The sequence below is a fragment of the Spinacia oleracea genome, chromosome 2 (assembly GCF_020520425.1).
Source record: "Spinacia oleracea cultivar Varoflay chromosome 2, BTI_SOV_V1, whole genome shotgun sequence".
Classification (NCBI taxonomy): Eukaryota; Viridiplantae; Streptophyta; class Magnoliopsida; order Caryophyllales; family Amaranthaceae; genus Spinacia; species Spinacia oleracea.
The window spans coordinates 97,271,958-97,289,891 of NC_079488.1; the positions used below are offsets into that span (position 1 = coordinate 97,271,958).

Below are 17,934 nucleotides of genomic sequence, written 5' to 3' on the forward strand. Positions count from 1 at the left end.
TACTCAATAAGACTATTGGTCAGACTATTGCTCAGACTACCGCTAATCTTGCTCTAAAATCTGACATAACCACCCACAAAAATGAAATGAAATGAAATAAAATAGAAAAAGTAAGGGGACCACATAAATGAATGAGTAAAAGTGTTGCCATATATACTAATCCATATCATCATTTGTATAAATATTGTCATTATCGTATTAAAATACTGTCATTATTTCTAATATATTAATATTTTGTTTGACTTTTCAATATATTACACGAAATTAACATTTTACCTCTAGGTATGGGTACAAAATCCGCTGGTGACCAGCGTTGTATCATCCCTCAACATAACCCTCGTGCGGCCACGCGCCGTGCATATTAGCGTATAGAAATAAATGTAAGTGGGAGTTGTAAAAGTGGGAGGATATTTTGTAGGCACCCACAATGACATGGTCAGACCAGTTCCTCTAACCATATTCGCCAGTCGCCACGCGTCGTTCACTCTACCTACGTCTAACGCCCTTTCTCTCCCATCATGCCAGTAGTCTCCCACTACGGCACATGCACTACCCCAAATCGGCAAATCCCCAATGCCAGGATTTAATCTTTATGAAGAGGATGAATCAAATTATTGCTACCTACACGATCGGATGCTCCATAAATTATCATTTGGAATTCCAATTCCCTACTGGTTAACCCGTCCCAAATTCATAAGTCAAGCGACTAACAAAAATAACAAGGAAAATGTCAATCTCAACGTATGAGTAGTACACTCCCGGTCTCGGAATATTCGACCGTTTTGACTAGACACGGATGTTAAAGCACAACTTTGACCACCAATATCTTTAACTACATATTGTAAAAATTAGCTTATAAAATATTAATATTTTGAATATATATATTAAGATGAAACCAACAATATATTATATACTAACATTTATTTTCATATAATAGAAATAAAATATGGCCAAAGTGAATTATGTGAATAGTGCAAAAAGTCAAAACGATGCGAGTATTCCGGGATGGAGGAAGTATGATTCATTCGAGTTCTATCATTACACCAAAATACCACCAAAATGTTAATTGTGTATCACTAGATCAAGACATCAAGCTACCTTGTTGTCAATAATGTTACACCGTGCATGTAATATGTCGATCTCACAAAATATGCATGTACAAATTATATTACAACGTGCATGTAATATATCGATCTCACAAAATGTACATCAGTGCATGTACGAATTATATAGATATCAATTATAAATATATTTATAAAATTATTCCACAACTATAATAAATCGATACGTAGTATGATATAAAAATTTAACTAGTGGATACATTAGTCTTACCATGAAGTTTTAAATGGTGAATAAGTGAATATTAGCTTAATAATAGTGAGGATATAAAAGTATAAAACATGCACATAACTTGTATAAAATTATCATGGATTTTGTCAGAGTATTTACTAAGCTGGCTAGTGTGAACTATTGTTATGTGTCCGGACTCCGGAGTAGGTTATTTTGTCCAGTTTCTCCAAATATAATAGTGAAGGAGTGGCTGCTGGGAAGCTAGCATTGAAGACGTTACTTATTTTGGATATGATTTGCACTTATTAATCTAAAAACTCATTACAAAATTAAATGGAAATTACGTCCACTTATTAATATATGTTCATAAGGTTAATAAGGTTATGTAATTCGCTCAGATTCAATAAGTTCAGTCCATAATCAATAAGTCTAGTTCCATTTAGATCAAATTTATTTATTCTAAAAGAACGGGGGTAAAATTTGGGCCGATCTATATAACTCCCAGCAAATTATAAGCACCGTATGAGATTTGAGTATGGGCATAATTAAAAAATCCTCCGCAACAACAATTGGGAGGGGAATGGAACCTAACCACCCAAAACTCGCCCCGAATTCAAATTAGCCATGAACCTGGTGCTAACACCGAAAAAAAATAATTAAAAAATCCGACATGAAGTAGTGCCGTTTAAGCATTGACTCTAACATATATACTTGAGAGTTGAGATCCAACAAACTCTCTAAACTTGCAACACTAGAACTGTAGTACACTAGTACAGTACTATTCCACTAATTATGATCCCCAGTTTACCACAACATCATCCTTCTTACTTTTTGTTTCTTCAAATCAATCATGTATTCCATTTGGTAAATGGTCAACAATTGTGCGCTCTCCCTTTTGTTTCTTCAAATCTACCTATGCAAATTAATACTATGAACTTCAAATATCAAATTCATGTTGTCAAATTGTCAATTACGGAATACTATTTCAGATAGTGAAGTTTTTCAAGTTTAGTTCTCTATCATTTACACGTGTCACTAAATTATTTCCGCACTTTGACTTTTGAGTTTGAGAATCAAATTGTTATCAATTTTGACCATATAGTCACTACAAGAATTTGTATCTTTAACGACAACCTAATTACGACGGGTTAAAAATTCCATCGCAAAAGCCTTTTGCGACGGGGCTAACAATCAAACAAAGACGGGAACAACTGTCGTAAATGTCTTTTACGACGGGTTAACGACGGAATTTTTCATTAACGACGGCCCCTTTTATGACGGGTTAGCGACAGGATATCTCGTCATTAATCCACGATCATTGGCCTTTAGCGACGGGATTTCCCGTCGTTAATGATACATTTTTTTTGTAGTGAGTCTATGGACTATTTATATTTTTATCGATTATATACAGCTTGTTAGATTTATATCAAGTACGCATGGAGGATGATTCTTTAGCTGTTGTATAAGGATTACATAAAGCTGGTGTAAAACGTTTTCATGGAAAACGATTTTACTCTTTTCAATCATTTTACGCTGTTTGGTTAGGCAAATGATGAAAAACAATTTTCCACAACTCCGACAAAGATTGAAAACCCTTTTCTATTTAAAAAGAGAGAAACCATCTTTCCTTCTCTCCTCCTTACCTCCTTCTCCTTTCTCCCCCCTCAATCTTCGCCGTATTCTCCTATTTTCTTTTAAGAAACCAAATCAAGAAAAACTAATTTGGAATAGTGTTTACAATGACTAACGTTTTACACCAAATTAAACAGAGATTTGTTAAATTCGGATAAGAATTTATCGTATTTAAAAGTTGTAGTGTCTGGTTTTGTTGCTAACGAAGAAAAATTGCAAACGAAAATCATCTTTTATACGAACATATTGAAAGGAACGAATTGAAAGAAAAAGAGCCTCTAATACAAAAAGCCAAGCTAAGTTTTGTGGATGACAACAAATCGATCTTTTTCTTGCACTGATGGTATGATATGTTTTCGGCTTTTGCTTTAATTTCCTCTGTGGCGGTAGGAGGTGGATGGGTAAAGATGGCAATGGGCCCGGCCAGTTTGAGACACGCCAGCCCGATATGAAAAAAGCACAACCCTTGTCAGGCAATATTTTTGAAAAAGTACGATACGACATGACAAAACACGTTAAATTTAGTGAAATTAAACTTAAGCACGAATACCACTTCAACCCGGCATGGCAGCCCGTACATGCACCAGTGGTACGTTGTGGAGTCGTGGAGATAGAGGTTGTTGGCAAGTGGTAATGGAGTGACTTGGGACGTTGGTCAGATTCCAACTTCGTAAGCCCTTTATGATTCACCCGAATCTGTTAAAATAAAAAAATAAAAAAATGAAGTGGCTTTCTCTATAGACTAAAAAAGTTGTTTAAAAAAGTGAGAGACCTTAAACCGGGCACTCGGGCAGGGCCAGACTGTCTCACGGTTGAGTTGTACCGTAAGCCGGTTCGTTTCTATTCCTTATTCAGTTATTCCTCCAGTCCTTGGGCTGAATATAGCCACCTCTAGTCTCTAGATGCTAATGGAATCAAGTACATAGAAGCATATATATCATTATATCAAGACTCAAGAGTACAACATATTTATATTCTCCTCCTTATAAGTTATAATCGAATAGGTGCTGTTACTAAAATGCTCGCTAGCTGTATCAATGCAGATGTTAGAAAGTAAGTGTGAGTATTGTGTCCCACATCGGAATATTAAACAAAGAGTTTCTAGTTTATAACTTAAGTGGGCTACTCCTCCTATTGTCAATTGGTCTTAGAATAAAACCTCATTTGGCCTATGTTAGTGGGCTTCTATTGGTTTCTTACATGATCGATTTAGCCATTTGCAAATGTTTCCTCTTTTAACAATAACTTATATACAAAAGTCTTTATGTATAAAACCAATTTTCTTATCAAATACTCGTAATTTTTCTTATTAATTTGTTACACATTATAATCAAATAGTTATGTTTTACAATTATTGATCATACTCTTTAGTCGAACAGTTATATTTTAAAGTCAAATGATTATCCATTCTAATAGCAACATCAATGATCTTATCATATGTAAATGATAGGTTTTACAAGAGAAGAGACCTACTCTCACTTTTTTTATTGGTTACCAAAATTTGGTATATGGAACATGGCACATGTAGTCCTACGGATGAAGTGCCCTGTACCCAGACTAACGTGACCTCGCAGCCCCATAATAGTACTAATTTTATTATTGGGCTTTTTAATTTAGGTCAGGCCCCCGATTTCAATTCTTGTTATAGTTGGCACTTGTCAGTGCCTTGTGTCTCCAATTAAGGGGCATCCCTCGCTTCCACCCTTTCGAGAATTCGTATTAATTAGTAAAGTCCATGAGTAAATAGTGGAGAGTTGGAGACTAGTAAAGGTAAGTTTGAGATGCGTAACAAAACGCACTTGCATACAATTTGCTTGCAAACTTAGAAATTACTAAGTATATCATCGATATTCATATGTTGATTCCATATAATAATAGATAGATATAGGCATCAAAAGTTATATTGGCTAGTTCACGGTCATAAGTCTCACAACACGTGAATGCATGTCATCAACGGTAGATTAAATTCCGTATTTTGTTGTACATACATGCTAAAGTTTGTGTCTTGTGTTGTGATTCGAGCTGAAATTAAGTTTATCCATTAGAATTAAGTTGGAAACTCCGATTGAAGATATATTATGTAATCAAGTTGAAGCTATGATTCAAGATTCACTAGCTATAAGAAAAAGAGAGGTTCATAAACATATAATTACGTCTATGCTGTTGTAAATTGAAACTTGTATTGTACACTTGTACTCCGTAAATAATCATAAGTAGTGTTGTAATAGTTTTAAAAAAGGCGTAAGTCAAGTTATGTCGGCCAGAATTAACATATTTTCACTTGTACTCCGTAATTAATCATAAGTATAGTGTTGAAGGTCGTGGGTTCGAATCTTATGCAAACTATGTTTCTCATTTTTTAAATGAAAGTGGATAAATAGCATGGACATATGGATCGAGAGAGAGCGCCACGCGGCAGGTAGACATTTGTAGAAACGCCTTTTAATATATAGTATAGATAGATAGATTGAAATATAGTTTGTATAAGATTCAAGCCTGTGGCCTCCAACTTCAACACTAGAGCATTATCAAATTAGTTATAACCTTGTACATGTTATCTTTGCAAAATTAATATAAATATAATATAGAATAATTATCTTGTGAAAAAAAATTAAACATAATTTCATCAAAGAATATAATAAATAATTGTTATTCACATAATAACCGGGGGCATTCTCCGGCCCCAAATACTATATATTGTGTGTGTTATATTATCCCTCAAAAAAGTACCATCATCGTTGATTGTTACTCTATAATTTTGTTTGAAGTAATTTTATAATAATACCTTAATGTAAAGGAAGAGTAAGAGTAATATAATAAACATAAAATGATTTTGTTTACCCTAATCAAATAATCGTGGTACCATACACAAATTTTATTTTGTGATACCTAAAAATCATATGGCAAACGATTCAAGATTTTCAAAAACTTTATATAATGCTCCCGTGCATTGTACATGAAAAATCGCTAGTTGTGTTAAATTGGTAGTATAGATAGTAAATGGTTCCACACGTGTGAATACATGAACTATAATTAGTACCTTAAAGTGATTGACACTTAAGCTACAATGCTATACATGAGAGCTTTCCCTTGAAATGACATCCATAACATATTAACATGGGCCTAACCCATTTTACGTACAGTATAACTAGTTCACTATAGCTTAGCTCCAACCTGAGTTGCACATCTTACCTATGGTTTCCCAGCAATATGTTTCTCATAGAGTTCTAATAATTTAAAACTTTTGATTTATGTGTTTGGATGTAAACCTTTATCTAATCTCAATTACAATAAATAGAGTTAACTATAAACATGAGCCTTTATAAATATGTCTCAATTAATTTCTTATATCCAAAATCTATCTTGTAAATCCTGTGTATACCTTATATGACACCGTGATTGATTTTTATGACACATCGATTCCACACATAAAAACTATCTATTATGACATATGTGCTGACACGATCCAATACCATCTTTACTGATAGGTAATGAAAAGTTATTATTCTACTACAATTCGTGGACTATGGACCATGGTGCACATAGAGCATGGTGCACCATGTGCACAAAAAGAATACATGTGCATAAACGAAAAAACACGACACTACGACAAAAGAACATGCAATATAATGTTTTACTTTTTTGTTATAAAAAATCACAATTTATTAAAAATATAAAAAAAAAATATGTCCATGTTCTTTTTACGTAACCATAGGTTCTTTTAATTATATACTAATGTTCTTAAGGTGCACCATGCTCTATGCGCACCATGACCCACCTTCTAAATTGCGATTCTAGTGCGTACCATTGAAACCAAAAATAAAAGTTTAGTGATTCTACAATAAAGATATTTTACTTACCCATGAACGGCGCTCAATTGGGCAGTTGCCTCAAAGAAAAGTAAAAAAGTTCCCACCAAAACTTTTGATGAAGAAGCCAGATGGCACTTCCACGTTGCACAGCTCTACGGTGGATGACGTGGCAACCATCATCTATAATCACACTTCCTTTAATTTCCCATGACTTGATATAATAATAGAGTATTCTTTCCTCAACTTTACTAAAAATCACCTTAACTAAATATTGTTAACACAAAGGGCCCCACCACCCCAAAATAAATTAATAAATAGACCCTCCCATTCATTTCCTCACTTCTCTACAACTTCCCATTCCCCCTTCCACTACAATATTTCCCATCCTAAAAATCTCACTCTTAAAAATCTCTTTCAACCAAACACACTCTTATAAGAAAAAATGTCGGATTTTAATGAAAATAAGCCTCCAAAGCAAATGAATGGCAACACACAATGTCATGATTTACAAACTCAGTCACCATCTCTATTATGTTCTTCTTATCCAATCACTCTCAAGGTATGTACCAACCTTCCATTAATCATATTATTCAATTTACTTCCTCCATACGTTGTCAATTTCTTGTTGACTTGTTTTGGAACTTTGAGGATATTGTTACTATATATAGTCCTACAAACTCAACTTTCAATCATAAATGTGTTATTTGTCTATTTTTATACAACGAGGTCAAGTTGATTAGCACCTAGCAATTTAATGTGACAAACTTAGTATAGATCGAACAAGTTAGGAAAAGCGACTAAAGTATCAAAATGGTGAATTGCTTCATTTATGAACGATTGATTTTACGATAGAACCCTACAGCCAGCTATAGTGATTTTTTTACGTGGTATTTAACTGTTAAAATATACGGAGTACTAAATTATTTATGAAATTTTGGTTACGTTATTGCAGTTCGTGGATATATGCTACAAATTGAAGGTAGAATCAAGTGATGGTGGAAGTAATATAAAAACATTGATCTGTGGCGGCAGTAACTCATCAACGGCCACGATTGAAGACCGGACGATCTTAAACGGAATAACAGGAATAACATCACCAGGAGAGATCCTAGCCATTCTTGGACCATCAGGAAGCGGGAAATCAACGCTTCTAAACGCACTATCAGGAAGACTCCGTGGACACGCACTCACTGGATCAATCCTAGCAAATGACAAGAAACTGACAAAGCAAATACAAAAACGAACCGGATTTGTAACCCAAGACGACGTACTTTACCCTCACTTAACCGTCCGAGAAACACTCCTCTACTGCGCACTCCTCCGCTTACCCAACACCCTCACAAAAGACGACAAGATGAACGTGGTTGATTCTGTGATGGGGGAGCTAGGGTTGCATAAGTGTGCGGACACCATAATAGGGAACACATTCATACGTGGTGTTTCAGGAGGAGAGAGAAAAAGAGTATGTATAGGACATGAGATGTTAGTGAACCCGAGTTTATTAATTTTGGATGAACCCACTTCCGGTTTGGACTCCACCGCGGCTCACCGCTTGGTTTTAACGTTACAAGGGTTGGCTAGGAAAGGAGGAAAGACAATTATTACTTCGGTTCACCAACCTTCCAGCCGGGTTTATCAAATCTTTGACTCGGTTCTTGTGTTATGTGAAGGAAGATCTATCTATTTTGGGAAAGGAAATGAAGCTATGTCGTATTTTCAATCGGTTCGGGTCGAGCCGTCTTTTCCTATGAACCCTGCGGATTTTCTCCTTGATCTCGCTAATGGTACGTCATTCTTCTATTCATTTTTGCTTATTTTTTGACGTCATGACGTATGTGTAGAATAAAATGAACATGTCGTATTATTCGTATAAGAGAGTGACTATTCATAACTTAAAAGTTGATGCATTATTACTTTCACACTTACGTGTTTGACTCTCATCATTTTATGTACCAAGTACTTCCTCCATTCTTATTTATATGACACAATAGGATATTGGACACTATTCACACAACCTCCTTTGACTTCCTTTTGTGTTTTATATTTCAGTATAAACATAGTCATGTGGAATTTTGTTAGATTCGTCTCAATAAATATTTTTTAAATATCAATTTTTTATAATTTTTTCTTATCCAAAATTGAAGATATTAATGTTTGAAATCGTGCATTGGCAAACGTGACTAAATAATTGTGTCATTTAAATAAGAACGGAGGAAATATTTATTAGTGTTAGCCAGCTAATTTACTATGTAGATTTGTGAATGTTAACTAACTTAGTTGGTAAATTTGGAGGGATAATACTTAAGATTTGAGAGTGAATCCCATATATATATCATCTATCCGCTTGTCCTTAATTTATAACTCCCTCATCTCTGCACAAAAAGAAAAAGAAAAAAGCAAACTAAATTGTAGCTAGTTTGGATTAAGGCTAATCTTACTCAAACTTTATGACGATAGGTTAATAAGCAAAATCAATCCCCAAATGGCCGAATAGGACCAACTAACAAACGTATACATTACTCACTAGGGTACTCGATCTAGGGTGTCCATACTTTTATTTTCTTCAATGTAAATTGGATTCTGAAATAATGAGGGAATGATATAATAATTGGGGTTTGATAAGTCAAAATTGCTGTTTTGGAAACAAGAACAAAACCAAGTTGTTGCAAGTTGAATTTAGTTTTGTTGATTTCTGGGTGCTAGCTAGCTAAGTGAAAGTGATGGAATTTATGGATGGAGAAATTTGTCGTAAATGATCTGATTGGTCTATTTTGTGTCGGATCTTCGTACAATATCACAAAGTCACTAGCTAGCGTCAAATTGCGATTAGATTTTCAACATCTCCAGGACTATTTGGTTTGTTCTTTTATGGGCATAAAATTGTGATTGATCGAGATTACTTTAGCAATCTATCACACACAATCGAATACTAATATCAAAGTACGTGAGACAATACTACGAATTTCCTGAATTAATATGATTACGCAGAATTAAAAATATGAATTGATAAATACGCCAAAAGAAAATGGAAATTCCTCCATGAGGTGTACGTAGCTTTAAAATGATCAAGTGCAATAAATAGAGTCACTAACTTCCATAGATGGGCATGAAAAAGAGGGGGATCGGAACTAATTCCACTTGCCTGCAAATGCATAGTGCAAGTTTGCATCTTGCATGCACTATTTTTAGAATTGTCGACATGTACTCGATTCGTAGTACTTGAAAACTACCCAGTACCTCATTTTTTATTTCGGTACAACCCTAAAACAATTACTACTCCCTATTATTTTTATTCAAGGGATCAATCCTGAATAAATACAAATATAGAATACCATTTTAGAAAATATATTTAACTTTTTACATAGAATATTAAGAGAATTATATATCACTATCCATCTACAAAGAAATGCGTAGTTGAATTGATTAACCTGTTATGAATTCTGATTAAGTAGTGTTCATTCTTCTTACCAAGAAAAAAAAAAAGAATCACAAAATACTCTTCGAAGTGGCTGTGAATAGGGTAATGGTAATGGTAATAGTATAAAGTTTGTACTAGTAACTACGGAGTAACTTGGTTTATTTTGAGTATTGGGAATCACATTTATAAACCTCCAATTTCTTCAATAAATGATTTTCTAGGTCTTGATTTTTAAATAATTCATCTCTCGAGCTCAGTTTGATGCATATCTATTTCCTCACAAAAAAAAGAAAGAAGCTTGATGCATATCTAAACTTCTCCAACTAAAACATTATTTGAATTGCCAAACGTACAAATTTTTCATGGGTCTTTTTTTTTTTCCCTCTCTCTCTACCGATCTTTATTTTTTCATTTCAGGTGGTAAAAATCAAGTTTTTTTTTTTAAGATAGTAAAAGATAAATTTTAGTTTCCCAGGTAGTAAAAAACAATTTTTTGATTTTTTTAGATGGTAAAAAATAATTTTTCCTAAATTATATTTTGATTTTGGGAGTAATAGGAAAGAATTGTTGTCAAATTATCTGTTTTTCCCTTTCTTTCCCCACTGTTTAAGATTCCTAATTCTAATTGCAATTGTAATAGGCTGTGTAAACCTTAAACGACTTTTACAAAAGATTGGAGGGCTACTAATATAGATTTGACAACTTGACAACCATATTGTAGCTAATAATGTCAAATTAATTACAGCCGCTATAATGTGTTAAACTTAATTGACACCTGCCATTAAAATATTCCTATATTATTAGTAGTTCATATATTTTTCGACTAAAAAATAAATCCAGATAAACCTAGCTAGGAATATCGGAAATTAATTGCACTCCATAGTCAATACGCATAGTATAGCTTCTATACAAACGTAAGTGAGTACTTAGTATAAACTTAGATCATAAGATCAAGCGAGTTACGGGTAGAACATACATATATAGAGCAATCACTCAGAAGTCAGAACCAATAGCAGAAACAATAACAACCGATCATATATGAATATAAAGTCCTTTATGTATTATTTTATCCCGAGTCTATAAAATATTTAACCTACTTTACCTCTTTTCTATAGGCTTACCAATTACTAAAATAAAAGTGTAAACATAAATACACAAAATGGTAGCCAATTAAAGAAAGAAATGTTGTATAGGCAAGATGCACGACAAAGATAGTGTGGCGATTATGGTAGTGTACTAGTGTTGGGAGGATTAGCCATTCATTATTTATAAGAACATGGGAAAGTTGTTGGTAGCTTTTCTTTTTTCTTTTTTCTTTTTCCTTTTTCCTTTTTCCTTTTTCCTTTTTATTCTTTTAAGTTTTTTATTTATGTGTTGGATAAATATATTAATAGAATCAAATAAACTTACGTACCTATCTTATTGCCAATTTCCACATGTCGCCTTTTGCTTCACATTACCTTTCTCTTTCACACTCCCTTTTCAGTCTTCAATCCACTACTATTTTGTTTGACTCTTTTTCTTTGTATTTCCTTCCTATTTTTCAATCCTTCTTTATAATTTTCTTTTTTTTCTTTTTTGTCTGCCTTTTAATCTTTAGTTGCCTTAACTTTAAGCACCCACCCACCACTTTTTTCTTTTTTTGCAAAACAGGAAGCCCAATAATATGTTTGTTTAGAATCCTTGCAAAAGTCATTACCATTTCTGCATACATTTTGCAAGCCTCTACTCAACCGCTAAAATCTATCTACTATCGTTAGTTTTACTGAACATAATCATAGAATATATAGTTTTTATTGCTTCAAATTGCCGTAAGAATTGTTTTAAAATTGGTTAGAGTTAACAATACATATCGAATACAAGAAACCACAAGGAAAATAATTAATTACTACGAAATAACTTAATTAATATGGAGTACTCCGTACTATTGAATGAAATATAACTCTCGATTTAATATAATAATAATAATAATAATAATAATAAAGGCTTAAATTACGCACATATAGCTATTGAAAAAAGTATATTCTTTAATTTCTAATTTAAATAGGAAATTAATTTTATTAGAAAATAGAAACCTCAATGATAAACGAATATACCACAATTAGAGTTGAAACACCATACACCTCATAATTCATTATAATAAAGTGATAAAACCTTATCATGACACAAATATATGCCAATTCCACTACACTTTAATCGCACCAAACAAAATATACTTTAAAAATTAGTTTAAATCATTCTTTTGTATGATGCTGAAAATTATTAATAATATTTATCAATATCAATTCTTTTCTCTGTGATGGAAAGTTTAGTTATTTAATGATTAGTGTAGCTCAATATTCCAAATTGGAGGGTTCTTAATTCTTATACTTCCTTTATTTCTAAGAACATTTGCAGAAACAATTCATTAAAACTTTAACATTTTAAGCTTTAATTTTATTTTAATATAACATAAATCTATCCTTAATCAAGGAATTTTTTTTACATAAAAATGTAACATATTATATGATATCCGAACTTTAATGACACGTATAACTTTATTAATCGTATTGTATACAAAAAAAGGCATCGGAATTAATATTGCAATGCGTATGCCTAAAGGAATAATGCTTAATTAAGACACATTTTAAATTCTATGCTTGGGATTATTTTTAAAAAATGAAAAATTCAATGACTTGGTCTGAAATCTCAAGCATTTGGTCCATCATTTGCCTTTAGAATCATTCTAATGGCTGAGTTTTCATGTTTTTCTATGAACTTTTTCAAAGAATATATAAGGACCCCGGCTTATTATAAATCATGATCATGAATTGAGTACTGATTCTGGTAGTACGTCCCTAAATAATTGATCAAAATTTATTTTAAAATTCGACAAATATTTTTATGTGAAACAATGCAGGTGTTAGGTTCCTCGATCTTGCACCATACATTTCGTTTAGGAAATGAAGATATGTCCTCCTGAAAAATGATCCCAAATTTAATGAGTAACACCCATATATTGATGGAGAAAACTAGTATTTTCTATCTGAATAATGGGCTAACAATTAATTTTTTCTATAGGATGGTCCATTTTGGATAAAATGTTACTTATCATTGTCCATGAACATTAATCTCCATACTCATGATACCAAGTAAATAATAAATAATTCCGTATTAGTTTTGTTTATCACGTCGACTGTGTTCCAGACCAAAAACATGCACATAGTACTACTCCTACTTTGTTGATAAGGTTTTGTCCGATACAGTGCATAGTTTATATGGTATGGACACATTATATGCAACTTTTTCTCCATAACACATATCCTATATTTGGTTAAGGAAATACTCTTTATATCTCTATCTATGCCCAAACTTTAAAAAATGCTCCACCTTTTATGAACGCATGTCCTTTCACTCCTTATAATAAAAGAGGAAAGCCGGTCAATTTCACGCTAACACATATAGCTGTATATTATGTGTGTGTCGTTTTTATTGGCTATACTATATATATGGATCATATTCCTATATCTTATTTATCTTTCAAACTTTTTTTTGAAGTGGGATACACCATAGTAAATTGAGTGATATATATCAAAACTTTTGTGTCTTTTAAGCTTCTTTACATTTCGATATCCCATTATCTTCTTCTTTCTTAGATATTGTTCACCTTTTTATTTCATGGTACGTGTTTTACGATCCTACTCCGCGCGCCTAGACAACCATAAGTTTAAAAAATCTATTATATTATCATATAATTATTTAAAGTTAAAGGTAACAATTATGTGATTAGATTTGTTGATAACTACTGATTAACAGACTAATTTGTCTTCCTTAATCACTTTTAAGTGTACGTGCACCCCTCATTTACATGCACATGCATATGTTTCTTTGTACTTTCATAAATAATGAATGCGTGCAAGTTTTGAATTACATAGTTGGACATACTTCTAAAACTCTTACAAGATGGAAGAGATCGATGAAAATGAAGTTGTGATTTTGCAATAGCAATTCGCCTTAAAAAAAAGGTACGAGAAGAAATAAGTTTGATCTTAACATGGGTCAATAAGTTTATATAATTAAGTTCTGATAACTTGGACATTTAAGTCTAGCTAGATTAAATATCCAGTTATCTAAAACCGATCTACTTTTCAGTACACTCGATCGTTGGATATAAGAAAGTCTAATTAATAACTTATAAAAAACAAGTGGTGCTTTAGTTATAGTGATCTTTTGACTAGGCATAACACCATTCATAGACTAGTTTAATGGTTGGTCGATTTCATTAGTGAAAATTGCAATAATTAGTTGTTTAGAATACTATTATGGAGTACGTTCAATTCATAGACACCATTATTAAGACAAGGGTCAAATTGGAGTGATTGATGATCCGTGACGACATCTAGTGCGTATGATAGCATATTAGAAAGCATCATATGATTTTGGACCCCCCTTTTTGCTATATAGGATAACCCAAAAATGAGAAAATAAAGGGTAATTAAAAAAATATGGAGGAACTTAATTACCACTATTTCTTCGATATTTTGTAAGTGCGAATCTAGCTAGTGCGAGTTTGCAAGACTAGCTTGTAGTCTTGTACTATACATACAATCGTCCCTCTCTTATAATGCAGGAATCAATTTCCCTATTTTTGTTTTAGTCGGAGTTGAATTGATAGGCCAACACATCACTGGTCGAATATGTAGTTTAAATTATAATTCATTTCATACATGGAAACATGAATATACATATATATATATATATGTTTAATAATTATCATTCATTTCATACACGGTACTCCACTGTATACGAAAATCATGATGAAATTGTTAATAAAACCTCATCTATCAAACAACAACTTCTTGATTAATTTTAAAGATAAAGTATGCTCCTCAATCACGTATTCACGTGGGTGTAGGGTTCTCCATATCTTTACCTATATTGTTATTACCTTTGACAAAATCATTATCACTTTCACCCCTTTAATTTGCTGTTATCAATCTTTAATCATGTCATTCCAAGCTCCACTATATAGTAAACAAAAGCTCCATTATGATCTTTCATCAATACATATTAATTGTATATGATCTGTTTTTTTTTTCATTTTATTAATATACACTCTCATGTTTTATAACCTTTCTTCATAAGGTAACATCGAATAGAATATCAGATTGTTCTGATCCACTAAGCTATTCTTTAAGAATTCATTAGAATTATATTAAAATATATTTTCTAATATACATTCGCTTTATTCCCATCCTTCCTCCATAACTGTGATACTCCCTCCGTCCCTTAATACTCGCACCGTTTCTACTTGACACGCTTGCCAATGCACAACTTTGACCATCAATATCTTTAACTACATATTATAAAAACTTGTAAAAATATTAATATTTTGAAAATATATATTAAGATGAATCCAACAATATATTATATACTAACATTTGTTTTCATATATACTAGAAATAAAATAGGATCAAAGTGAATTATGTGAATAGTGCGAAAAGTCAAAACGGTGCGAGTATTAAGGGACAGAGAGTATTTTTTAATGGGAGTGTTTGAAAAAGTAATTAAAATCATGTACACGTACACCATATTTTTTACTCCCTTGGTTCCTAAATACTTTTTAAGTATATACGTAGTATGTACCAGTCAAACTGTTGCAAGTATTCATGAACGGAGGGAGTACTTAAGAGACCACGTTGGTTATATCGGGATGTAGGTCTTATCAAACTGACTTTTGTCATAGACTTGCCATGTTCCTTTTCTTTTTGGTGTCTATATATATCTTTTTTGGTTGGGGTTTGATTTAATGTTTTCAAGAAAAGTAGCAAAAGAACGGATGATGATCGAGCATTATGTAGTATGGAGTAGCACGTGTGAGGCTACTTTGAGGGTGCATACGCATTGAATAACGTAAACAAAAGGGTTTATTTCTTGAATGGAGTCCCACCAAAAATGGGCTGAATTCGTTTGTTCTCAACTTTCTTATTCATGATTGTTTGTTTGTTAAATGTTATCCATTCCCATTGTTGTAAGTTGGATTATAATAAAGCAGTTGGATTAATGACGTTGGAGAAATGTATGTACGTGTATGCAGGAATATCTCACCAGGCAGATGGAGTAAACGAAAGAGATAGGTCGAATACAAAGCAAGCTCTAATATCAGCTTACAACACTGTATTAGCTCCTACAGTTAATGCTGCCTGCATAACCTTAGATAACAAGAAGTCTTGGATGAAAACCACAGTTGTTGGTAGAACAATAAACCCGAGGCAATACATAAAAAACTCCATTTTAACATGGTTGAGTCAATTCAGTATCCTCCTCCAAAGAAGCCTGAAAGAGAGAAGGCACGAGTCATTCAACTCCCTAAGAGTTTCCCAAGTTATTGCTGCTGCACTTCTAGCTGGGATTATGTGGTGGCATTCAGATTTCCGAGATATACAAGATAGACTAGGTTTGATCTACTTCATCTCCATCTTTTGGGGAGTATTTCCTTCTTTTAATGCTGTCTTTGCCTTCCCACAAGACCGCTCTATCTTTGCAAAGGAACGCGCCTCTGGAATGTACTCGTTGTCTTCTTACTTCATGGCTCGAATCATAGGTGATTTACCCATGGAGCTAATTCTACCATCCATTTTCCTGACCTTGGTGTACTGGATGACGGGGCTAAGGCCTGATATTTGGACTTTCCTACAAACCTTGGGAGTTATAATAGGGTATGTGCTCGTATCTCAAGGCCTTGGTCTTGCTCTAGGTGCAATTATAATGGATGCTAAACGAGCTTCTACTATAGTTACTATTATAATGTTGGGTTGTGTTTTGACTGGAGGTTTCTATGTGCATAAGTTACCAAGATGTTTGGGATGGATTAAGTATGCATCACTCACATTTTACTGCTACCGTCTACTCATTGACGTGCAATATGGTGGTGGAGAAAGAGTTTCGTCGTTGTTCGGTTGCTCGACTAGCCATCCTATTAATGAGGCTACTTGTAAGTTCATCGAGGAAGATATTGTAGGGCAGATCACTCCTCTAGCAAGTGTAGGAGTGATGTTGATTATGTTTGTGGGGTTCAGGTTGTTGGCTTACATTGCATTAAGGCGAATGAAGGTCTAATTTTTATGTAATACTCCATTTGTCCGGAATTCTTCATTGTCACGTTGGTTGACAAGGGTGTTGTGACAACTAAATCCGGACATATCAATCCAGATCCAACGAGTTAGGTATGTCAAAGGGAAATAGAATATTATGTATGCTTGGATAGTTGGATCGATCTTTCTTCTACACGATGATGATAAAATTGTGGAACAACCTTGTGGGAAGCTGCATGGTGTACTAGGAACGAATTGAAGCTAACCGTGTCCAGTTTTCCCCATTTATTTTGAAGTGCTATTTGTAAAGATTTTTAGTCAAGAGCTATAACTGAACCCTCCATCATACTTGGAGTTGTAATTTTTTTTTTTGCCCCGCTTTGTTAAATGTATATAAATATATATCGTATTTTATATTCACTTAAAATAATAAAGATGATTACGTGGCGTTGCCAATTTGCGAGTCTATGTTTTGTATACTTTGGGGATGATTTCTCAAGTCTCCATTGAAACCGTGAGGAATAAGATGTTGACTTTTCACTTAATTAGAAGTCAAATAAGTCAATGAAAAGGGCCACGCTATAATTTCTTAAAATTTATCCGTTTCAAAATAGTCGCACTTCTTTAACTTTCACATTTATCAACGCATAAATTTGATCGTTAATACTTATATTTATGTATTAGTAAATGTATGGGTGTGCTATCAGCT

At 33.1% G+C, this 17,934-nt stretch overlaps 1 protein-coding gene across 1 annotated transcript; it reads left to right on the forward strand.

The window, feature by feature from the left end:
- Window positions 1-7,066: 7,066 nt before the first annotated feature.
- On the forward strand, window positions 7,067-17,688 carry LOC110802960 (ABC transporter G family member 25). Its single transcript, XM_022008420.2, has 3 exons — window positions 7,067-7,293; window positions 7,687-8,518; window positions 16,229-17,688. Exons 1-3 carry the CDS (start codon window positions 7,177-7,179, stop codon window positions 17,248-17,250), a joined length of 1,971 nt encoding a protein of 656 aa, XP_021864112.2. The 5' UTR covers window positions 7,067-7,176; the 3' UTR covers window positions 17,251-17,688.
- The last annotated feature ends 246 nt before the right edge of the window (window positions 17,689-17,934 follow it).

Coding starts and splice junctions, on each gene's coding strand:
- LOC110802960 (XM_022008420.2), top strand. CDS start 7,177: ATGTCGGATTTTAATGAAAATAAGCCTCCAAAGCAAATGAATGGCAAC. Junction 7,294..7,686: donor CTTATCCAATCACTCTCAAG/GTATGTACCAAC, acceptor ACGTTATTGCAG/TTCGTGGATATATGCTACAA. Junction 8,519..16,228: donor TCTCCTTGATCTCGCTAATG/GTACGTCATTCT, acceptor ACGTGTATGCAG/GAATATCTCACCAGGCAGAT.